The sequence below is a fragment of the Staurois parvus genome, unplaced genomic scaffold (genome assembly GCF_062004578.1).
Source record: "Staurois parvus isolate SC_StPar_1 unplaced genomic scaffold, SC_StPar_1.0 ptg000068l, whole genome shotgun sequence".
Classification (NCBI taxonomy): Eukaryota; Metazoa; Chordata; class Amphibia; order Anura; family Ranidae; genus Staurois; species Staurois parvus.
The window spans coordinates 10,667,010-10,692,010 of record NW_028317864.1 but is presented as its reverse complement, the minus strand read 5'-3'; the positions used below and the strand labels follow the sequence as shown (position 1 = coordinate 10,692,010).

Here is a 25,001-nt window from a genome sequence, read left to right as displayed (position 1 = left end):
CACTCAATCCTCCACCCACATCAATGGGAACACCCTGGACCTCGTCTTCTCCCACCTCTGTACCCTTAACCACTTCACTAACACCCCCTTCCCTCTCTCCGACCACCACCTTCTCACGTTCTCCATCTCCCCTTCCCCTAACTCCCCCCCCCCCCCCCCCCAGTGCACCAAACCATCACCAGCCGCAACCTCCGCAACCTGCACCCGGCCCCCCTCCACTCGGCTGCCGACCGCTTACACGACAGCATCCTTCCACTGTCATGTCCTGACCTAGCCACCACCGCGTACAACGACTCACTATCAGCTACCCTAGACTCTCTGGCACCCCTAACCACAAGCAACATCAAACCCAGACCGCTCCAACCATGGCAGAACGACCATACTAAATGCCTCAAACGTCGCAGTCGTGCGCTGGAGAGACTATGGTGCAAAACCAGGTCCCCTCATGCATTCTCCCTCTACAAATCTGCCTTCCTCACCTACACCTCCTCCCTCCACGCCGCCAAGCAGGCCTACTTCGTTAACCTGATTAACACCCTCTTCACCTGCCCTCTCCGACTCTTCTCCACCTTCAACTCCCTGCTCCCCCCCCCCCTCCTCCACTCAGTACCTCACTTACCGCCCACAAGATTGCCACTCATCTCCACAACAAGATTGACGCAATCCGCAAGGACATAGTCAACTTGCAATCTACCTCCCCATCTAGCCTCCCCCCTTCCATCACCCCCTCATCTCTCCCCTCCTCTGACCTCGCAACGGCACTGCCCCCACCACACCCATGGCCCTGCCTACCGTAACCCCCCAACACTGCACTCCTTCAGCCCTACTACCACTGAGGAAGTCACCAGAGTCTTCTCAGTAGCCCGCCTCACTACCTGCCCCCTGGACCCTATCCCCTCTCAACTCCTCCGGTCACCCCCCTCTTCCCTCATCCGCTCCCTTACCCACATCTTCAATCTCTCCCTCTCTACTGGCGTCTTCCCCTCCCCCCTAAAACATGCGCACATCACCCCCATACTCAAAAAGCCCTCCCTGGACCCCACTGACCTCAACAACCTCAGACCAATTTCCCTGCTGCCACTCACTTCCAAGCTCCTTGAGCGCTTGGTCTACGATCGCCTAAGCGCCCACCTAACTGACAGCAACCTCCTTGACCCACTACAGTCCGGCTTCCGTCCCCTACACTCCACCGAAACTGCCCCCCTCAAAATCACCAACGACCTACTAACCGCCAAAGGCGATTACTCTGTCCTCCTTCTCCTAGACCTCTCCGCGGCCTTCGACACAGTCGACCACCCCCTCCTCCTTATTAAACTACTCTCCCTTGGCATCAGAGACACCGCTCTCTCTTGGTTCTCGTCCTATCTATCCCAACGCTCCTTCAGCGTTTCCTACAACAGTGCCACCTCCCCTTCCCTCCCCCTCTCTGTTGGGGTCCCCCAGGGCTCTGTCCTTGGACCCCTTCTCTTCTCCATCTACACCTCCTCCCTTGGCAAACTCATACACTCCCACAGCTTCAATTACCACCTCTACGCTGATGATACTCAAATCTACCTATCCACCCCTCACCTCACCCCCACATTCTCCGCCCGCATCACTCACCTCCTAAAAGACATCTCTGACTGGATGTCGCTCCATTTCCTCAAGCTCAACCTCTCCAAAACCGAGCTTCTCGTCTTTTCCCCTTCCCGCACCCCCCCCCCCATCCTTTCCATCACTACCAATAACACCACCATCAATCCCGCCCCGCAAGCCAAGGTCCTTGGCGTCATTCTGGACTCTAACCTCTCCTTCCTGCCTCATGTCAAATCACTTACAAACACATGCAGGCTCCACCTCCGCAACATCGCCAAGATACGCTCCTTCCTTATCCCAGACACCACTAAACTACTCGTACAGTCCCTGATTATCCCATGCCTTGACTACTGCAACTCCCTCCTCACCGGCCTACCCCAGTGCAGGCTCTCCCCGCTTCAGACCATCCTGAACTCAGCGGCCAGACTCATCTACCTCACCAGCCGCTCCACCTCTGCCACCCCCCTCTGCCTCTCCCTCCACTGGCTCCCCATTGCCCAACGCATTAAATTCAAACTGCTCACTCTGACCTATAAGGCCATTCACAACACTGCCCCTAACTACCTCACCGACCTGATTCCCAGGTACCACCCTACCCGTACCCTTCGCTCTTCACAGGACCTCCTTCTATCTTGCTCCCTGGTCTCCTCCTCCCACGCACGACTGCAAGACTTCTCCAGGTCCTCCCCCATCCTCTGGAACTGACTACCCCAATCCATCAGACTGTCACCTTCCCTCCTCACCTTCAGGCGCTCCCTGAAAACCCACCTCTTCAGGGAAGCCTACCCCACCCTCACCTAACAGCCGCTGCCCTTCCCTCCTCCTACCACTCCATCCCCCACAGCCATTTCCTCCTGTACCTCTACCCCCTCCCTCCTAGATTGTAAGCTCGAAACTCGATAAAATAAAATAAATAATAAATAAATAAATTAAGCAACACGCTACTTGTCTTTGGAAACCCAGTCACAGGGAGCCACTGGAAGAATTTTTGAAAAGCAATTATTTTCCGAGGACATGTAATAGTTTTAAACTGAGGAAAGCTGAAAAGCTTCCAGTAGGTGCAACTTTGGGTCTGGGCGGCAGTGCTACTCAATTAGCTTAGCTGCCAAGTGCAATGAAGAGAGACTCCTATTTAGTAGCAGAGTTTCTGCTTTCTCTGAAAGTGGAAACCCTCTTTAACCAGCTAAAAAGTAACTTGACCAACATTTATTTTTTTTGCAAAAAGAGGGAAAAAATTCCACTATATATATTGCCATTTGTAAACACTTTCACGTAAACCAATTAATTTCCACGTATTGATATTTTTTTTTTTAGCAAAGACATGTAACAAAATACATCTTGGCCTAAATTTATGACTAAATTTGATTTTTTTAATTTTTTTACTGGACATGTTTAACCACTTCAATACCGGGCACTTATACCCCCTTCCTGCTCAGGCCAATTTTCAGCTTTCAGCACTGTTGCACTTTGAATGCAACACTGTACCCATATGAAATTTTATCATTTGTTTCACACAAATAGAGCTTTCTTTTGGTGGTATTTAATCACCACTGAGCTTTTTATTATTTGTTAAATAAAACAAAAAACACCTGAAACTTTAAAAAAAAGAACCAAAAAAAACACAAAACACACTTTTCTTCATTTCCGTTATAAAATTTAACAAATAAATAAAATTTTTTCATAAATTTATTCTGCTACATTTCTTTGGTGAAAATAATAATAATTGAATTTGTATTTTTTTTTTTTCAAATGTTCCTATAATTTTTTTTATTACATTTTTTTCACCATTTTATTTTTGTGACCAAAGCAATACAATGTTATCATAGTAACATTGAACTACTCTGGGCAAGTGATCAGGATTTTTTTTTTTAACACATTATGATTGCTAATACCAATGTATTTCATTGATATTTGCAGTCATTGTTACTGAATGAAACTGATTCATTCAGTCTTTTGTTGTGATTAGCTGTGATTGGGCAAAGTTGATCACATGATACAGATGGGCTGTGATTGGACCTGTTTGTATCATGTGACTGCTGCCTTGACCAGTCACAGCTAACAACATAATTGTATACAATGGATAGTAGGACAGGAAGCCATCCATTGTATACAATTGACATGTGATCTGCTGTGATTGGTCAGTGGTCACATGACACTGACAACAGGCCGGTGTAGTGATATTTCATCAGCTGTGTCCCATGGACACAGCCGGTGACAGATCACGCCGCTGCGTGGCCCACGGCTGGCTCGTTTTGACAGGACGTCATATGACGCCCATTCACGACGGCGAGTGTCCTGCCCGGCCATCAATCTGCTATAGGCCGGGCAGGAAGGTGTTAAATAGCAAAAAGTAAAAAATATTGTTTCTTCTGAAAATTGTCGGCCTTTGTTTATAGTGCAAAAAAAACAAAACAAAAAATGCACAGCCGATCAAATACCACGGAAAGAAAGCTCTATTTGTGGGTGCTGTGACTCTTCTGCAGCTACCTACACTACCTTTTCCTGCCAGGGCAGAAAAGAGAACTTTTTCCCCCCTCACTCTTTTCCAGGTGCACTGAAAGTATGTAGAATGGTGTGGTCTGCCGCTTAAGTCACCTACCTGAGCTGCATTGCTATATTTAGACTGTGCAGGAAGTTTCCGCCAAAAGCCAGGCAGTCCACAGGAGTCAAAACTGAATGAATCCAGCCTGTGAAATGTGAAGGATTTAACAAATGTCAACCAATCTGGTACTCGGAGCAGGTTTGAAAATAACAACACAAAGGGCTTTGATGTGCAGTTAAATTGCTAACAGGTAATCTGTAGTTGGCCTTTGGGGCATCAGAGACATATGCTCTTTGCAATGTCTTATCAAGCAAAACTCGTATGTCCTTATCATATTAGTTACCTGTGGGGATGAAGAGAGTCTGGCCCTGCTTTACTGAACACCGGAAACACTTGTCTACCTGATCACCAAAAAACATTTCATTCTGGTTAGAAGAGCTGCTCCAGCACTCAAACAAGGCCAGGTTGGTCTTTGTAGGCTGTATCAGGTAGAAAATCTTCTCTCCCTAGCACAAAACAAAATGAAAAATCATGACAGAATGCTGCAGCCTGTGTATTATAGCAGTTTGTTAGATTTACACGCTACATACGAACAGAGCTAGTACAATGCTAGCGTCTTTCAATGTATACCTTTAAAACATGATACCAGACTGATGTCCCTCCAAAATCTATATGGAAATCTGTATAGCTGTCCTTAACCCCCATCAAACAGTACTTCTGCACATTTGGTCTTTCAAACACACTTTGCTCTGGCCACAGGTTTTCCACCCAGGATAGCTTGCGTACAATCTTTGGAGTTTCGACAAGATTTGACAACCTGTTAATGAAAATGCAGAAATTAGTACATTCACAAGGACAATTGTGTAAAGGTTTATTATAGGTACTTATGTGGTGCTGTCAATTTATGCAGCGCTTTATATATATATATATATATATTGTACATTCACATCAGTCCCTAACCCTTAAGGGGCGTACAATCTAAGGTCCCTAACTTACATTCATACATAAACATACTAGAGCCAGTTTAGACAGGATCCAATTAACCTACCAGCATGTCATTGGAGGGTGGGAGGAAACCGGAGTACCCAGAGGAAACCCACGCAGGCACAGGGAGAACATGCAAACTCCAGGCAGGTGGTGCCGTAGTTGGGATTCGAACCAATGACCCTAGTACTGCCAGGCGGAAGAGCTAACTATTCAGCCACTAAGCTGCCCAAGATGAGATTACTTCAAAAGAATTACAGGTTAACTTTAACATATAGTGTTTTCACATGTAGTATCAAAAATTAGAAAAAAAAAATAATAATATTAATAATAATAATATCACACACACACACCTTTAAATTCACAAAATTTATATTTTCTACCTGCAAGAAAAAGGAAAAACAAAACAAAAAAACTAATTCAAGAGTTCATGAGCTCAAGCGCAAATGTATACACACAGCTGAATGAGCCAGAGGAGTACCAAATCCCCCCTTCCTTCTTGTTGGATTCAGACTAAGATTTATGGATCATCAACTAGGGAAAGTTAGCCTGAAAGATAATCTCTGTCACATTATCTCATTATAAGTTTAATACTGCTATGTAACAGTGTCATGGGTGCACCCTGTCAATTTTCTATTTGAATAAAATGTTTATATGAATAACAAAAGTATAAAAACAGTTAAATGTTTTATTAATAAAATAGCCATTATAATTTACCCTTAAAAGGTTTTAAATTGCCCTTCGATGTAAAGTTCAGGTAATTTTATCAAAGCAACAAAGAAATAACTGCTTTCCAGACACTTCTAGGCGTATTGGGTGCGTGGTCCTTTCTGTAAGTCCCTGCATCACTAATGCTTCCCATTGAGAAGTATGGGTTGCAGAAGGACCACAACATGCAGAAAAGGACCAGGCTTCTGACACGCCAATTAGTGCATCACATGTACAAGATTCCTTGGCAGCGATAAACCGTAAAAAGATTTTGTGCAGGCACAGCACTGTTTAGTACATTATTTTTGGAAAAGAATGTCACAAAAAACTAAGGTCATTAACTTGACAGATTAAACACCTTGTCTCAGAAAACTCCAAGCTGATCACATTGAGCACTTTCTCCCTCTTGGGGCTGTTGTAATATTTGACAAAATCCTTCAGCTTCATCTTCAGGTCGGCTTGTCTAACCACATCAATTACATCAATCTCCTTCTCTGCTCCTGCACAAAATAAGTAAAAATGTAAATGGTGTGCTCAAGCAAACATGAACAAGTTTTCATTATACAAGAGCCAATTCAAATACTTGGAAAACCCCAAACTGGAGCCCCTGGAAAGTGTTCTTGCAGCAGTCATATGTGCTGCCTACAGTTCACACCAAGAAGCAGCACTGTGTTCACACTTGTTCATCTACCTAAAATCTTTTAAGGGACATCACTTATTTTATACATACAATTAGACAATTAGAAACATGTTCACTTACCCACATAATATTCCACATCATTTACTGTGAAGGAAGGAGGAGGAAGGGTCATTCCAAGCCCATCCTTCTTTAGAACCAGGATTGGAACACTGAAGCTGTTCTCTTCTAAATACTCAACGGTCAGCTGAGCTCCCTGTGGTTTCAAGATCACCTCATCTGCGCTGGATGTGGCAAAAACACATCATCAGTCAGAAGTCAGTCATGAAATTAAAGTAATACATTCGAGTACGATTGATCTTCTGAAATATTTTAGCACTCCCACAGGCAGTATTCTCCCATGGCCATGTGAGAGCATAAAAATTTAATTTCCTAATCTGTGGCTGGCTGTCCAGTTTGAAAGATGACAAAAAAAAATGTATAAAAGTAAAAATAAAGAGAGATCCTTCCATCTAAACAAAATGCTTTCGTTTCAAAGCCATAAAAATGCAAATTTCGCACCCTACAAAGCACCAAATTATATTGGAAATCTATATGGCAGAAAAGACAGATAGGCAATACCATGCTTTAACCATTTGCCAACCGTGCAGTTCTCCAGTTCTGGGAGGGCGTCATATGAAGTCCTCCCAGAACGTGCCTGTCGCGAACGTGCGCACCAGAGGCAGGATGCAGCCTCCGTTTTGTTAAGAATCTCCATTTTCTCCCCTCATTCTTTCCCCCCCTCCCTCTCTGAGAGGCACAGTGACATATGGCAGCATGTGTGTATGTGTGTTAAAAGGGTCACAGGCCAGAGCCCAGCAGGGGGGCTATGAGCTATAGGACCCCCAAGGGAGCTGGGGCCTCACTGTCCAAAGAACCTGTAAAATGTAGCACCTCGTAAAAGCTACAGCCAGCCTTCCCAGGAGTTCAAAAGACATTGAACCAGATAACCTTTTTAAATATCCATTTTTTCCCTATGTCTCATATCTTGGAATATGATTGACATACATAAAAACCAGGCATATCATCACATTGGCCACGAGGAGGCGAACAGTTTGATAGGTTTCTCTTCGTAGTTGTAATACATAGAAAAGCAGATCTCACGAACCATTCAGTGTAGAATTTCATAATTCATATCTAATCAATCCTCAGACGTGTCTGCATAATAATCTGCCTGTGGGTGGAGTGTCACTTATGCATATGGAAAGTTATGAGCCAAAATAGGAGTTAGGAGAGATTTTGGCTCTAGTTGAGGTATCCGCCCAGACCACCCCTCACAAAATGAGGCATTGGTCCTTGGCTTTAGAGACACCCCCTGCTGGGGGACTACAAATTGGGCTGTCAGGCCTAAGAGAGGGAAGTTGAAGAATTCTCCCATTGACCATCAAAACAGAGGGAGATCAAAGCACCCTTCTGCTCTGAAACTTGATCTGCTAACCCAGGACTTTGGCAAGTATTTTAACCCTTAAACCTCCTTTCTATTATCTCTTTGCTGTGCTGTTCTCTGTATATTTATATATATATATATTGGTTACATCTTTGTTCTGTAAATATTTTTATTGCACCCGTTTGACCTTTTAGTAATAAATCTTTCCTTCTGAAAGTGTTGAACTGATTCTATAGCTCTTAATTGCAATTTACGAATTCCTGCCTCTAAAGAGAACGCTACTGTGTTTGTTTAACCCTTTGTATAAACGGCCTGCGGTGACTGGGTTATACAGACGATTACCTCAACCATTATAGTGTTATTGCAGATATTGCCGAGTTTGCTCTTTCTCTGTACAAAAAGGAGGTGGTGGCAGCGTGAAGGGTTAACTGCGTAATTAACCTAACCCAGTAACAATCGCTCAGGCTGCCGGTACATCGACTTTGGTCCAATTAGCTGGAAAATCGTTGTGCAGGGTGCAGCTGGGTGTGGCATTATTATGCACGTGACATCGCGTTTTAAGACTGGCTAGTCCTCCTGTCCCGAGTTTGGTGAGAAGGGCTGGGGTCTGACACTGTGGTCGTCACATATTGGTGGCAGCGATCTTGCGTCCATCACAGCGCCCATCAGTCCTGCCTATCAGTGCCCAACATTGATGCATATGAGTGCAGCATCATCAGTGCCTTATCAATGCCCACCAGTGCCACCTCATCAGTGCCACCTATCAGTGCAGCCTCATCAACGCACATCAGTGAAGAATTTTATAATAGAAACAAAGAAAAACCTTTTTGTTAAATTTTTTTGCTCATTTTTTTGTTTATAATACAAAAAATAAAACACCCAGTGGCAATTAAATACCACCAAAATAAAGCTCTATGTGTGTGAAAAAAATTATAAAAATTTCATATGGGTACAATGTTGCATGACTGTGCAATTGTCAAAGTGCAACAGGAATGAAAGCTGAAAATTGGCCTGGGCATGAAGGGGGTAAAAGTGCCTGGTAGGTAAGTGCTTTAATGCAGAATAACACCTCTGGGTCTGAGACCAAGCTAATCAGCATGTGGAACAGACAGACATAACTGCACTGAGCTATGTAGTTCCAATTGGAAGAATTTATAGAGTAAGTATAGCCAAAAGCCTCATGTGATCTGCACAGACTGTCTATGCAAATCAGGCAAGGCTTCCCCAGGCTCTGTCCAGAATACAGGCGAAGTCAGGGCTGGGGAGGTGGGAGATTTGTGGGGGTTAGGCTGGAGCAAAGAGCCTCCAACTCTTTCAGGAAATGTTTTCCAGGAACAGCAGAATAAGGCCTCTACTGGCAGAGTACTTTTAACAGGAATGCTGAAAAAGAAAGGCAGCCATAGCTTTCACACTGTAAGTGAATTTACATAAAAGAATGCATAGAATAGCTGCAGTGTTTCTTTTATGTGCTAAAGTCATGCATAACATGCTGTCCAAGCTAGCTACTAATTGAGGTTTTCTTGTCTTCATTACAGAGCCAAAGTCAGCATTGCCAGCATCCACCGAATAAGATACTAAACAAAATTAGGTGGCATCACCCCTACAACAAACACGTTAACGATCAGTACCAAATCGACACTCCAAAATAGTGAAAAAATGCATTGAAAGGAAGAACTTTACTGAAATAGTTTAGGGAAATCAATTAACATTGATTCAATCTGCCAATTTTTGCCGACCGACAGTTAAAAAAAAAAAAAAAAAAAAAAAAAAAAAAAAAAAAAGAGTGGGAAATTTGAGTGGAGAGTGAAAAAGTTTTACTTTTGCCTGCTGCCGATTGTAGTTTTTTTTTTTTTTGGGGTCTTGCTAAAAGCTTTTACTTTTTTAAATCACTTTTCTGTCACTTTTTAAAATAGCATTTTAAGACAGGGGGAGATTAGACAACTCAATGCATGGCTGAAGACCTGGTGTAAGAGGGAAGGATTTGGGTTTCTAGAGCACTGGGTTGACTTTTCATTAGGGTGCAACCTATATGCTAGAGATGGTCTGCACCTAAATGGAAGGGGGTCTGCTGTGCTAAAGGAGAGGTTTAAGGGAAGGCTGGAGGAGTATTTAAACTAGGATCGAGGGGGGAGGGAGAATTAGATTATAACGGGGTAGTTAGATCAGACAGGGGTCAGTCCTTATTGGTGGGTGGAATGGGGAAAGATGGGGGGGAGGGGGGGGGGGAGGCTATGGCAGGTGATAAGAAGGTTCCCATGTTACAAACAACCAGTGGAATTGGTACCATATGTATGAAAATAAACAACATGCAAAATATGTGTGCACAAGGTGTCAATGAATTAAAGTGTTTGTTCACCAATGCCAGAAGTCTGCCAAGCAAAATAGGCGAGTTGGAAGCTTTGGTGCATGAAGAGAACTATGATTTAATTTGTATTGCTGAATCTTAGCTCCATTCTTTACATGACTGGGCCATTAATATTCCTGGTTATGTTCTCTTTTGAAGAGACAGGATAAATAGGAAAGGTGGTGGTGTCTGTCTGTATGTGAGAAGTGATCTCAGAGCGAATGTGAAAGAGGACCTAGTTGATGGAGAGTGGGATGAGGCTGAAGTATTACGGGTGGAACTGCACATGGGGGTGCGTACTACAAAGGTAATCATTGGAGTTTGTTATAGGCCTCCCAGTGATAATGAGGAAGTGGAGACTCAGCTCCGTGCACAGATCGAAGGGGCTGTAAGGGCTGGGACAGTGATAATAATGAGGGATTTTAACTACCGGGAAATTGACTGGAGTAATGGTACTGCAAGCGCAGTTAAAAGGGCAAAAATGTTTAAACCTACTAAAGGACAATTTTATGAAACAGTTCACAGAGGCCCCAACTAGGAATGATGCTCTGCTGGACCTGTTAATCTCAAACCATACAGAGCTTATTACGAATGTCCATATAAAAATTAGAGCTGCTCTCCAAGACTTAGACTGGGAGGGAATATTGGCATCGATGAACACAACACAGAAATGGGAGTTCTTCAAAAAGACTGTATGTGAACACACTGCAAAATATATTCCCATTGGCAGCAAATTTAAAAGGCCAAAAATCAAACATATGTAGCTTATGGCCAAAGTTAAAAAAGCTATAGATAATATGAAAAGAGCTTTTATTAAATACAAAAATGAAGGAACGCTATCATCGTTTAAACAGAATATAACAGAATATGCAAACAGGAAATAAAGGCCACAAAAATTGAAAACGAACAGATTGCAAAAGATAGCAGGACCAACCCCAAAAAATTTAGAGTAGGTAACTGGGGACAAAGAGAAGGCAAATTTATTGAATACCTTCTTCAGCTCTGTGTATACAAAGGAATATGGCGGAGCTCTTGTTTATATATATATATGGGCGTGGTATTGACAGCTCCAGATAATCCATATTAGATCACAACTGATATGATCCAAAAATATTTCGACAGTATAAAGGTGAATAAAGCACCTGGAACGGATGGGATGCACCCACGGGTCCTTAAAGAATTGAGCTCTGTCATTTCAAAGCCATTGTTTCTAATTTTTAGGGACTCTTTAATGACTGGCATAGTACCACTGGATTGGTGTAAGGCCAATGTGGTGCCAAAATGTAAAAAGGGTTCAAAATCTTTAAAAAGTAATTATAAACCTGTTATTTAACTTCTATAGTTGGGAAGATACTGGAGAGTTTAATAAAAGACCACATAGATGAGATCTTGCTGGAAAAAAATATTTTAAGCAACAGACAGCATGGATTCATGAAAGACAGAAGTTGTCAAACAAATCTGATTTCTTTTTATGAGGAGGTGAGCAAAACCTTGGACAGAGGGGTGGCGGTGGACGTGGTATACTTGGACAGAGGGGTGACGGTGGACGTGGTATACTTGGACAGAGGGGTGACGGTAGACGTGGTATACTTGGACAGAGGAGTGGCGGTGGACGTGGTATACTTGGACAGAGGGGTGGCGGTGGACGTGGTATACTTGGACAGAGGGGTGGCGGTGGACGTGGTATACTTGGACAGAGGGGTGGCGGTGGACGTGGTATACTTGGACAGAGGGGTGGCGGTGGACGTGGTATACTTGGACAGAGGGGTGGCGGTGGACGTGGTATACTTGGACAGAGGGGTGGCGGTGGACGTGGTATACTTGGACAGAGGGGTGGCGGTGGACGTGGTATACTTGGACAGAGGGGTGGCGGTGGACGTGGTATACTTGGACAGAGGGGTGGCGGTGGACGTGGTATACTTGGACAGAGGGGTGGCGGTGGACGTGGTATACTTGGACAGAGGGGTGGCGGTGGACGTGGTATACTTGGACAGAGGGGTGGCGGTGGACGTGGTATACTTGGACAGAGGGGTGGCGGTGGACGTGGTATACTTGGACAGAGGGGTGGCGGTGGACGTGGTATACTTGGACAGAGGGGTGGCGGTGGACGTGGTATACTTGGACAGAGGGGTGGCGGTGGACGTGGTATACTTGGACAGAGGGGTGGCGGTGGACGTGGTATACTTGGACAGAGGGGTGGCGGTGGACGTGGTATACTTGGACAGAGGGGTGGCGGTGGACGTGGTATACTTGGACAGAGGGGTGGCGGTGGACGTGGTATACTTGGTTTTTGCAAAAGCATTTGACACAGTTCCCCACACACGGCTAATGTGTAAGGTAAAGTCTACAGGCTTGGAAAAAGCTGTATGTAAAAGGATAGAAAAAGATCGTATTTAGAGAGTAGTGGTTAATGATTCATACTCTGAATGGTCTGGGGTCATCAGTGGTGTACCCCAAGGTTCAGTGTTGGGACCCTTACTTTTTAATATATCTATAAATGATATAGGGTCTGGGATTAAAAATCCCATTTCAGTCTTTGCAGATGACACCAAGCTGTGCAGTGGAATAATGTCCTTACAGGAGGTCTCCAACTTTCAAGCCGACCTCAATGCACTGTGTAATTGGGCAACTATGTAACTATGTGGCAAATGAGGTTTAATGTTGATAAATGTAAGGTTCTGCACTTGGGGGCTAAGAATATGCATGCATCATACATACTAGGGGGGGTACAACTGGGGGGGGGGGGTTAATGGTAGATAATAATCTGGGGGTTCTGGTAGATCACAAGCTTAATAATGGCATGCAATATCAAACTACGGTTTCTAAAGCGAGCAAAATCCTCTCTTGTATTAGGAGAGGTAAAGACACCAGAGAGAGAGATATAATTTCCCCCGCTACAAATCATTAGTAATTTCATCTGGAATATGCAGTTCAGTTTTGGGCACCAATTCACAAAAAGAACATTGGGGAACTGGAGAAAGTACAGAGAAGGGCAACCAAACTGATAAGAGGCATGGAGGAGCTCAGCTATGAGGAAAGATTAGAGGAACTGAATTTATTCTCTCTTGAGAAGAGGAGATTAAGGGGGGATATGATCTCCATGTATAATACATAAGGGGGGGGGGGGGTATGATCTCCATGTATAATACATAAGGGGGGATATGATCTCCATGTATATTACATAAGGGGGGATATGATCTCCATGTATAATACATAAGGGGGGATATGATCTCCATGTATAATACATAAGGGGGGATATGATCTCCATGTATAATACATAAGGGGGGATATGATCTCCATGTATAATACATAAGGGGGGATATGATCACCATGTATAATACATAAGGGGGATATGATCACCATGTATAATACATAAGGGGGGATATGATCACCATGCATAATACATAAGGGGGATATGATCTCCATGTATAAATACATAAGGGGGATATGATCACCATGTATAATACATAAGGGGGGATATGATCACCATGTATAATACATAAGGGGGGATATGATCACCATGTATATTACATAAGGGGGGATATGATCTCCATGTATATTACATAAGGGGGGATATGATCTCCATGTATATTACATAAGGGGGGATATGATCTCCATGTATATTACATAAGGGGGGATATGATCTCCATGTATAATACATAAGGGGGGATATGATCTCCATGTATAATACATAAGGGGGGATATGATCTCCATGTATAATACATAAGGGGGATATGATCACCATGTATAATACATAAGGGGGGATATGATCACCATGTATAATACATAAGGGGGGATATGATCTCCATGTATAATACATAAGGGGGGATATGATCTCCATGTATAATACATAAGGGGGGATATGATCTCCATGTAGAATACATAAGGGGGATATGATCACCATGTATATTACATAAGGGGGGATATGATTTCCATGTATAAATACATCAGTGGTTCATATAGTGAACTCAGTGTAGTTATTCACCCTGAGGTCATCACAGAGGACAAGGGGGCACTCTTTACGTCTGGAGGAAAAGAAATTGAATCTCCAAATACAGAAAGGTTTCTTCACAGTGAAAGCTGTGCAAATGTGGAATAGAGTCCCTCAAGAGTTGATTCTGACCAACTCAGTTGATTGCTTTAAAAAAGTCCTGGATCCTTTCTTGGATACACAGAATATAACTGGATACTAACATTTATAGGTAAAGTTGATCCAGGGAATAGCCGATTGCCTCTCGGGGGATCAGGAAGGATTTTTTTCCCTCCAGGAGCAAATTACATCATGCTTTGCTGGGTTTTTTTTGCCTTCCTCTGGATCAACTGTGTGTGTAGGATTATAACTTTTTTTTTTTTTTTTATTGGTCGAACTGGATGGACTTTTGTCTTTTCTCAGCCAGACTATGTAACAAATGCTCTAGTTACCTGGGAAAATTCCGACTTCTTAGTTCTTTTATGAAACTTGCAGTGCCTGTCTGCACTGGTTTCCCCACATCCTTGGTCTCCTGCTTGGAGAGATCTTGCTGCTTGGAATAACCCCGCCGACGTTTCACTAAGGGGGAAAAAAAAAAAAAATCTTCAAAAAATGCTAGCTGCCTGGCTGTCATGCTGATACCCCTTTGCTGCATGCTTGTTTTGGTCACATGAGCAGTTAAGTCAGACAGAGCCAGGCAACTAGTATTTTCAGAAAGTGGTCAGCAATTGCGTCCCTTACATATTTCTCTTGACAGATGTATTTCAAAGTGTAATGCAAAAGGTACTTTTCCACTGTTTGGCATCAATCTGTGTGACAGCCTCCTTCCTCAGGAGATCCTTCAGAATGCAGAGCTCGGGAAATCTCATGAGAAAAACACTGCAGTCCATTACAAGAGCATCCTTGTGCGAGATTTGGGCTGCTCAGTATTTCCCAGGATATCGTTGGAAGGAGTATGATGTCACCCTCACCTAGGCGCCTGCAGGCGGATGATGAGGCTAAGACATTTCATTTATACATTAACTTTTCTTTTCCGGTACCTTGTGCACATACTAAGAATCTTGTGATTTTTGCAGAAGGAGGGGCCTGGACATTAGGAGTGGACCTTGCATTTTACTGCAAGGTCCACTTCAAAAAAGTTCAAAACAAATGCTAAATCTAACATACTTACTAACAGATGGCCCATGAGTTATCTGGCAATTGGGACAATGATACAGGTCAATGTCTGATGCCTTTTCTTCCTCTACACCAACACAGCTGCAAAGGAAAGGAGCTGATCAATACATGATGAGTTTTAATGCAATTCTACAAAATCTATGTGACAGATCAAAGGTCAGTCAAATGTTGTATTAACTGGGGTAAATGTATTCTTCTACAGCAACCTTGAGGTATATCCCATGACACATCAGCAGTGTTTGTTCTAATATGCATCCAAACCTGTTAGTCTTGGATCCAATGCAACCCTAACCTCATATCCACGATTTTCAATTGACTGAGCCTGATCACCAATTAGCCAGCATTGGACACACTGCATCCCACAGAATCATTTACAAAATGTTCCTTTTTAGGCTAAATTTGCATGCGCGTCAAGCCACACTGTGAATCCTAACAGCAAGAATCTGATTCTTGTGGCTGGGATTGACAGCTGCGTGGCGTCCGCAGCTAACCACACACAACTGTCAAATTCTTGCAGCTAAGATTCACAGCGTGGTTAAATGCCCCATGCAAATGTAGCCTTACTTATCCCCCAACCACGATCTTGTTTCCCCTCCACACCCATCAATATACTGGAGGCACTGTGCCTCTTCTACCTACTCTACAGTCCACTTCAATAATATAATTAATAAAAACATCACCGTGCAAAAACAGGGCTCTGCCCGCACAGCTTAATTTTTCCTTCACAGACATCTTTGAATGAAAGAACTACAAGTACCATCTGCCACTACAGACAGAATTGCAGTTCTCAATTAAATACAAGTGTAGTGACCACTGCACTTGTGGTCTGTTGACACTTCCTCCAGCTCTCTAAGGCTACAGTCACATGGGCATTTAGCCATGCTTCAAATCCCAGAGTCAAGAATTTATGGATTTCTGTGACTGGAACTGACAGCTGTGTGCAGAGAGCCGTGGCCGCTGAGCCTGTACAGTGCAATGACAAGCTATTAGCAGATGCAGCTATTTGTGGTCACACAAGCAGAGACTATCTGTGGTGATTGTGGCTGGAGACACACAAAAGTTGCCAGTTCCAGCTGCAGGATTCAGTAGATTCTTGCCACTGGGATTAGCAGCCTGGCTTAACGCCTGTGCAAGTGTTGCTGTACTGAAAGTCTACATCTCAGCACATGTGAAGAGCTAAAATAGTCTGCAGGAGTTTGGTGAACATTTTTTATTTTGTCTTTTTTTTTTTTCGTAATATATCACGCACCTGCCATGGAACCAGTCTTGACAAACATCACATTCAATCATAAATCGTGTCACGTCGTATGGAAGGCGACACAAGCAATACACTGGAACAGAAGCCATCTTGTGCTAGCAGAAAATGATTCCTCACTTCCAGGTTACCAGTAAAACCACCATAGGCCTGATAATGCAAATACAAGTGCTTCCTGAGAGTCCTTCCACACTGGTCTGAAATGTCACGGATACTTGATCATACAGGTACCCTGGAGGAGAAACAAGATCATATGCAAATTAGAATCTGCGGAAGGTGAATAACTGAGTACTTTATGAACAGCTTTCATACGTTGCACCGTAACAAATGTTACTATTACAGAAAAAGAAAAACAAGACAAGCAAATATTATTGAAATACCCTATGAAAAATATACTTAGGCCTCTTTCACTCAGGCGTTTCATATGTCCGTTTTTCATCTGTCCATTTACGGATGAAAAATGGACACCCACCTATTTCCATGAACTAGCGGATATAAATGGATGATCATCTGTTTACATCCATTAATGTCCGTATCCATTAACGTCCGTTTTTTTTGAACGGAAGAAAACCCTATTTTTCTTCCATAACAATAAAACGGAACGGATGAAAAAACGGATCCGTTTTTTCTTTGAAAACAAAATGTGACTGAACTGATGAAAAAAACGGAACGCCCGTACGAAAGGACCCTTACACCTACAGCAATTTCCACATCTTGACATGAAATAAAAATGCTTTACATTCAATTGTCACTCACGCTCCATATATTTTAGTCATGTTTTGAACTTCTCACAATCAGACTTACAACAATATTTATTGTCTCACCGCACAGTAGGGCATACAGACATAAGAGTTTTCACATTGGCACCCCCACCCAAAACAGGGCTCTGCCAGCACAGCCGCCTTTTTCATTAACTGAGATCTGTGAATAAAAAGTCTCGTCTGCCACTGCGGACACACTTGTAGGTCTCAATAGAATACAAATGCACTTTTAGTCCATTGCCACTTCTCCAGCTCTCTAAAGTTACATTCACACTGGCGATTAGGGCCAGTGTGAATTGTAGCCGCAGGAATCAGGGATTCCTGCTGCGGCTCTCAGCAGATATGTGAGGCTGCTGGCCCCGCCCAGTGGCCACGGCTATTCGCGGCTCACTGCACAGCCAGCGAACACCGTAGGTAATCAATGGCTGTGTGGACATCCACAAATACCTGCGGCCACCTGCGACCTGTCATTTCAATAATGAAAGGGGCTGGCAGCTGCACCCAGCCAATGAGATCAGCAGTAGGAATCTCTGATACCTGCCACTGCAATCAGCGCTGGCCCTAATCATCAGTGCGAATGTAGCCCAAGGCTATGTGGGTGTTCGGCCATGCTGCGAATCTCAGTAGCAAGAATATATGGATTACTTCAGCTGGTGCTGACAGCTGTGACCACTGACCCCACACAGTGCAATAACAGACTGTAGGTGGCTGCAGCTATTTGCGACTTTTTGCACAGACAGTGATTACCTGTGGTGATCATGGCTGGACACACACAAAGCTATCAATTCCAGAGGCAGGAATCGGTAGACTCTTGCTGCTGGGATTAACAATGTAGCTAAATTCCCTATCAAATGTAGCAACACTGAAACTCAGCATGGGCAGTAAGGTAAAGGAAGAGTCTGCAGGAGCCTGGCATTGCACCGCAGATCCAGTGACAGCAGATGCAATGATCTGCAGGCTCATATGCTGGTGGCATGGACTAGCCACCCCTTGAAGTGCCAGTGACATGAACAAGCCTGCCTAAATTCCCTTGAGAAAATAGCAACACTGAAAGTCATAACCTCAGCATGGGCAGTAAGGTAAAGGAAGAGTCTGCAGGAGCCTGGCATTGCACCGCAGATCCAGTGACAGCGGATGCAATGATCTGCTGGCTCATATGCTGGTGGCATGGACTAGCCACTCCTTGACATGCCAGTGAAATGAACAAGCCTGCCTAAATTCCCTTGAGAAAAAAGCAACACTGAAAGTCATTACCTCAGCATGGGCAGTAAGGTAAAGGAAGAGTCTGCAGGAGCCTGGCATTGCACCCCAGATCCAGTGACAGCGGATGCAATGATCTGCAGGCTCATATGCTGGTGGCATGGACTAGCCACCCCTTGACGTGCCAGTGGAATGAACAGCAGATAAGCTGATCAAGATGCACAAAGACACCAGTTACTACACATAAGGGTTATATACTAAAGCTGGGGTGCAAACTCTGGTGCAGCTCTGCATAGAAACCAATCAGCTTCCAGGTTTTAATGTCAAAACATAATTGAACAAGCAGAAGTTAGAAGTTGATTTGCTACCATGCACTGCTGCACCAGATTTGCACCAGTTTTAGTAAATCTCCCCTATAGTGTGAGTGAGCACTTCGGCTAAGTGCATGTAAAAAAAAAAAAAAAGTCCCTGCACCTTTCCAAAAAAAATAAAAAATCCAGACTGGTGGAAACTGCAAAGATGTAAACATAACCCATATAAACTAATGTAGTGAACTGCAGTGCGTTTCTGCATATGGGAACTGATGCGTTTTGTCAGTGGGACAGCCCATTCGTTTCACTCTGGCAAAGGCAAAGATGCTCAGGGCCCTTTCTGCGCTTCACTCATTCTGTGCTTTTAGTTTAGGTTCATATATGTACAGGCCAGGAACGCATGCAAATGGTGAAACATGTATGTCAGGGGAACTCAACCTTGTGAAGAGCAATGGCCACTTAAGTGACTTAATAACCAGTCAAGGGCCAAATTTCGAACGTATTATTTTTAATAACATAATGAACATTCTTCTCCTGCAGCCACTGAATGCCAGCGGGAGGGAGAGGAGAAGCCGACTTTCAGCGGTTGCAGGAGGAAAATGGAGAGGATCGGTTCTTGAGTATGCCGTCCCCCCTGTCAAAGTGTAAGGCTTCTTTCACACAGGCGTTCCGTTTTTCATCCATCTGTTGACAGATGAAAAAACAGACATCAGTTCATCTTTATGGATGATCGCCCGTTTATACCAACATCCATTTTTTGAAACAAGTCAAGGCTCTATTTTTGTTCTGTTAAAAAAAAAACATAAAAAACTGACAAACTGTCCATTTCTGCATTGGTAGTGGAGGTAAAAAACTAAATCCGTTTTTCTGTGAACAGTCAGAACTGATGAAACAAACAGAACGTCCCTGTGAAAGGACCCTAAAACTAAATGTGACATGGAGGTTGCATGGGCCCCTTGGAGCATGGGGCGGGGTCACCATTGCGACCCCTGAGAGCTGATTCACATATGTGCGGTGGAGATTGAAGTTCAGGTTTCACAGCTAATTGATACAGTAGCTGTTGTCAGGTTTAGGCCCGGGTTCACATATATGTGGTGCGGTATATTGCATGTGATTCGCACAGGAACCGCACTACATTCCTGTGCAAATCACATGCGATCTGTGTGTGGTGCGATTGGAGCTATACATTATGTATGGCTCTAATCGCACCGCACCAAAAAGGTGCAGGACCCCGTTTTGGTTCCACACTAGAATCGGATCGCATGGGTATTCACACCTATGCGATCCGATTCTGCACATCACACTGCGTTTTACGGACCGCTTTTGGAGATGTTACCGTAACCAATTCAATACACTTTTACCCCCTTCCTGCCCAGGCCATTTTTCAGGTTTCAGCGCTCTCACACTTTGAATGACAATTGCGCGGTCATACAACATTGTACCCAAACTAAAAGTTTATCAATTTCTTCACACAACTAGAGCTTTCTTTTGGTGGTATTTAATCATCGCTGGGGTTTTTATTTTTTGCTAAATTAACAAAAAAAGACCGAAAATTTTGAAAAAAAAAAACACGTTTTTCTTTGTTTCTGTTATAAAAGTTTGCAAATAAATAATTGTTCTTCATAAATTTAGGCCGAGATGTATTCTGCTACATGTCTTTGGTGAAAATAACCCAAATTAGGATGTATTATTTAGTTTGTAGGAAATTTATAGAGTTCACAAACTATGGTATAGATCTGAATATTGATCAATCCTGAAGTACTGACAGACAATCTAATATCTTGAGGTCCAAGAATGTCAGAACAGTACAGATATCCCCCAAATGTCAGAACAGTACAGATATCCCCCAAATGTCAGGACAGTACAGATATCCCCCAAATGTCAGAACAGTACAGATATCCCCCAAATGTCAGAACAGTACAGATATCCCCCAAATGTCAGAACAATACAGATATCCCCCAAATGAGCCCTTTTTGCAGAGTAGACAGTCCGACGTACTTCATAAGAGGCATGGTGAGTTTTTTGAAGTTGTATTTTTTTTGTCATAATTTTTCAGAAAATGAAAAAATAAAAAAAACTATTTTCACTATTTTTTTTTTACATACTGTCACCAGTGCAGTACAGCGTCATCATATAACTGGCATGGTGGTGATCAGGGACACTGACTGGTGACAGTGTGAAAAAAAAAAATATATATTTTTTTATTATTTTAAATTTTTTATTACATTTTTTTTTTTTTTTTAAGATTGTTTTTCATATTTCACTATGTCCAAAGTAGTACAATGTTACCATAGTAACATTGTAGTACTTTGGGGAAGTGATCAGTATTTTTTTTTTTTTTTACACAATTTGCTTATAGCAAAGAATTACTTTGCTATAAGCAAGCATTTACCTGAATGACATCGATTCATTCAGGGTTTTGTTTTTTTGTGCTTAGCTGTGATTTGGCCACAGCTAATCACATGACATGTGCATGTGATTAGCTGTGACCATTGACAGCTAGATACTAGTATACAATGGATGGCATGAATGAAGCCATCCATTGTATACAACTGTCATGTGACCTGCTGTGATTGGTCACAGGAGGTCACATGGTACTGGCAACGGAGCTGATACTCAGATCTGTCATCGGCCGTGTCCGAGGTACACGGCCGGTGACAGATCGCGCCATTGAACGTCTCTGCAAGCGCGCGAACTGCACATGTGCGGGAGTACGCCAAATGGCGGCCTCCCAGAAAGCTAGTACATTTTTCCGGATGCCATACGGCTATTGGCCGGGAGTCAAATGGTTAACATCCACACCGGTTCGCATGAACGGGGTGCGATTCTAATGAGGTGCGGAATTCGCAAAGAAAATGCTGCGAATTCCGCGCCGCATCAGGAGCCTATCCTGTTTACACACATGCGGTGTAGAAACGGTTCCCATAGAACTCAATAGCCTATAATCCACACCTGAACAGGACCACACTGCTCAGAAATTGGACAGGAATTTTTTTTTTTAATCTGCAACGCCAGTGCACGGAGACATATGTGAACAGGCACCATAGGAAGCAATGTTTTTTCACATGTCACGTGAATAGAATGCGGTTCAAACCTCATCCAATCTGTATATATGTGAATGGGCACTGATGTTACAGCAGTGGATGGCGGGTGTTAAAAACAAGACTCAACTATGGGTTTTACTGCCTCCCCTTTCCAAACCGCAAATATAAAACGAGCCCTTATGGGGTCCTGGCCCCCCTATAAAGGCAGTTTTCACACTGACAGGCTGCGGTTTACCAGAGCACCTAGGGCTTTCCTGCAGGTTGGCTGCGCTTTGCCATAGACTTCTATGATATCTTACGGGTGCGGCACACTTTCTGAAAGAGCACCAAACCCACAGGATATAATAGAAGTGAGCTTCCTTAGCTGGAGGTCGAGGGCCACATCGGAGGGCTGCGAGGGCCACAGGTCGAGCACCTCAGGTCAGACCGTATGTATAATAGCACGTTCCGAAACCCAAACGCACTGTGCTTTGCTACTTATCGGTGAGGCGTGTTTAAAAAAAAAAAAAAAGTCAGGGACCTTTTTCCCCGTTTCATGCGTTTTTTTGCACTCATGTTGCAAGTACAGCAGCCTATTTATTTGAATGAGCTGCTGTACCCGTGACATGCGCACACAAACGCACATGTGCGCCTAGGCCAAGCACCACGTGTTTTTTGCTTGGCCCGCTTCTGGTAGAATTAACGTCACGGAAAGCAATTTTTTAATATTTCACGCCAACAATGGTGAGATTTGTGCGCATTGACGCACCACGCTAATGTGAATGAGGCCTTACAGGGCAGAAAAGCCTACAGTTAGAAGGTAGTGGTAATACACCAGCCAATCATAGGTAAGGAGTCACTCTCTGGTGTCACCAGCTGCCCCCTCAGGTACATTGATGGTTGCTATAGGTTACAGCTGTATTTCCTCCACTAGACGCAGGCCTTTACTCCCAGACCAGGCCTCTCACCTACATTCAGTCACACACGAACGTATCACTAATCTTTCCCATAGACTCATAAACCACCATTGTTATTAACCGTGAGGAAAGGTCCAGCCAGGCCTAGTCACACAAAGGACGAGCCCTCAGCCGCCCGCACGGCTCTGCAGGGGGATTAAACCACATTTTATACCAGCCAGCTGGCCTAGGCTTTTGTGAGGAGACTGGCCGCGCGCTTTACCTGAGCCCGAGGCCTGACGCGTCACGTGCACGCCAGGCGGAATCCGTGCGAAGAATGCAGAGGAAGGGAGTCCAGAAGAACCAGGGAGGTGCGGGCGGTCAGGGGATGAGAAAGGGACAGCACAGCCCGGACTGGGTCCGCAAAAACCGAGGGTTCGGTGGCTGAGAGGACTGAGGCCTTCCCGACGCCATTAGCCTTGGTAACTCCGCCCAGTGTGTAGCATCACACTTCGGCGACACTTTGGGGACAATAAAGTTGGTTGAGAATGACAAGCGCCATTTTGTTGGTGTCAGACATTTAGCATAAAAAAAAAAAATAACTGAACGACATTTAGTTTGCTAAGCATTGTATACCATATATAATTGTCATTTACAATAAAATACTTGTTTTTATCTTTTGTTTTATGTTATTGCTGCTGATGTCCTGCAGCCACTTCCTGTATTAGAATTATGGCACATTTGTTTTGGTTTTCATGTTGGATACAGTAAGGGAGGGATATACCTTTCTGTAAGATGTATTTTTTGTTGCCGCCTGTGCCCCCTTGGGGGGGGATTCCCCTTCACTTCCTGTCCCATAGCCAAAACAGGAAGTGAGAGGAAATTGTTCTAAAGTGAGGGATTCTCCAGTTGTCACCAGATCTAGTGTCCCCACTGGGATGATGAAGGGGTCCTGTGTGACTCTGAAACGTTGCCTCTGTAAATACACTGCTCAAAAGATTTAAAGGCACACTTTTTAATCAGAGTCTAGCATCAAGTCAGTGAAACTCCTGGGATATTGATCTGGTCAGGTAAGTAGCAGAGGGGGTTGTTAATCAGTTTCAGCTGCTTTGGTGTTAATGAAGTAAACAACAGGTGCACTAGATGGGCAACAGAGAGACGACCCCCAAAACAAGAATGGTTTTACAGGTGGAGGCCACTGATGTTTTTTTCACTACTCATCTTTTCTGACTGTTTTTCACTAGTTTTGCATTTGGCTAGGGTCAGTGTCACTTCTGGTAGCATGAGGTGATACCTGGACCCTACAGAGGTTGTACAGGAAGTCCAACTCCTCCAGGATGGCACATCAATACGTGCCATTGCCAGAAGGTTTGCTGTAGCATAGTCTCAAGAGCATGGAGGAGATTCCAGGAAACAGGCAGTTACTCTAGGAGAGCTGGATAGAGACAAAGAAGGTCCTTAACCCATCAGCAGGACCGGTATCTGCTCCTTTGTGCAAGGAGGAACACTGCTAGAGCCCTACAAAATTACCTTCAGCAGGCCACTGGTATGAATGTCTCTGACCAATCAGAAACTGACTTCATGAGGGTGGCTTGAGGGCCCGATGTCCTCTAGTGGGCCCTGTGCTCACTGCAGCTTGATTGGCATTTACCATTGAACCCCAGAATTGGCAGGTCCACCACTGGCGCCCTGTGCTTTTCACTGATGAGTGCAGGTTCACCCTGAGCACATGTGACAGACATGAAAGGGTCTGGAGAAGCCGTGGAGAACGTTATGCTGCCTGTAACTTCGTTCAGCATGACTGTTTTGGTGGTGGGTCAGTGATGGTCTGGGGAGGCATATCCATGGAGGGATGCACAAACCTCTACAGGCTAAACAATGGCACCCTGACTGCCATTAGGTATCGGGATAAAAATATTGGACCCATTGTCAGACCCTACGCTGGTGCAGGGGGTCCTGGGTTCCTCCTGGTGCAGTGGGTCCTGGGTTCCTCCTGGTGCCCAACACTGCCCAGCCTCATGTAGTGAGATTATGCAGGCAGTTCCTGGAGGATGAAGGACTGATACCATTGAATGGCCCCCATGCTCGTCTGACCTAAATCCAATAGAACACCTCTGGGATATCATGTTTTGGTCCATCCGACAACACCAGCTTGCACCTCAGACTGTCCAGGAGCTCAGTGATGCCCTGGTC

At 44.1% G+C, this 25,001-nt stretch overlaps 1 protein-coding gene and 1 long non-coding RNA gene across 2 annotated transcripts in view; one reads left to right on the top strand and one right to left on the bottom strand.

Moving 5' to 3' along the window:
• LOC149469561 (uncharacterized) overlaps positions 1-9,620 on the top strand; it is a 64,790-nt gene extending 55,170 nt beyond the window's left edge. Inside the window, exon 3 of the long non-coding RNA XR_016311566.1 lies at positions 9,408-9,620. This is a non-coding gene — a long non-coding RNA (uncharacterized LOC149469561). The remainder of the gene's footprint in view (positions 1-9,407) is intronic.
• Positions 1-23,292, bottom strand: part of PHF8 (PHD finger protein 8) — a 54,316-nt gene extending 31,024 nt beyond the window's left edge. The window contains exons 1-9 of the mRNA XM_089669160.1: positions 23,092-23,292; positions 16,612-16,849; positions 15,358-15,443; positions 14,639-14,765; positions 6,570-6,730; positions 6,168-6,309; positions 4,748-4,934; positions 4,461-4,623; positions 4,175-4,262 (exon numbers count right to left, since the gene is read on the bottom strand). Coding sequence (XP_089525286.1) covers positions 4,175-4,262; positions 4,461-4,623; positions 4,748-4,934; positions 6,168-6,309; positions 6,570-6,730; positions 14,639-14,765; positions 15,358-15,443; positions 16,612-16,709 — 1,052 coding nt within the window. The 5' untranslated portion in view covers positions 16,710-16,849; positions 23,092-23,292. The remainder of the gene's footprint in view (positions 1-4,174; positions 4,263-4,460; positions 4,624-4,747; positions 4,935-6,167; positions 6,310-6,569; positions 6,731-14,638; positions 14,766-15,357; positions 15,444-16,611; positions 16,850-23,091) is intronic.
• Positions 23,293-25,001: the final 1,709 nt, after the last annotated feature.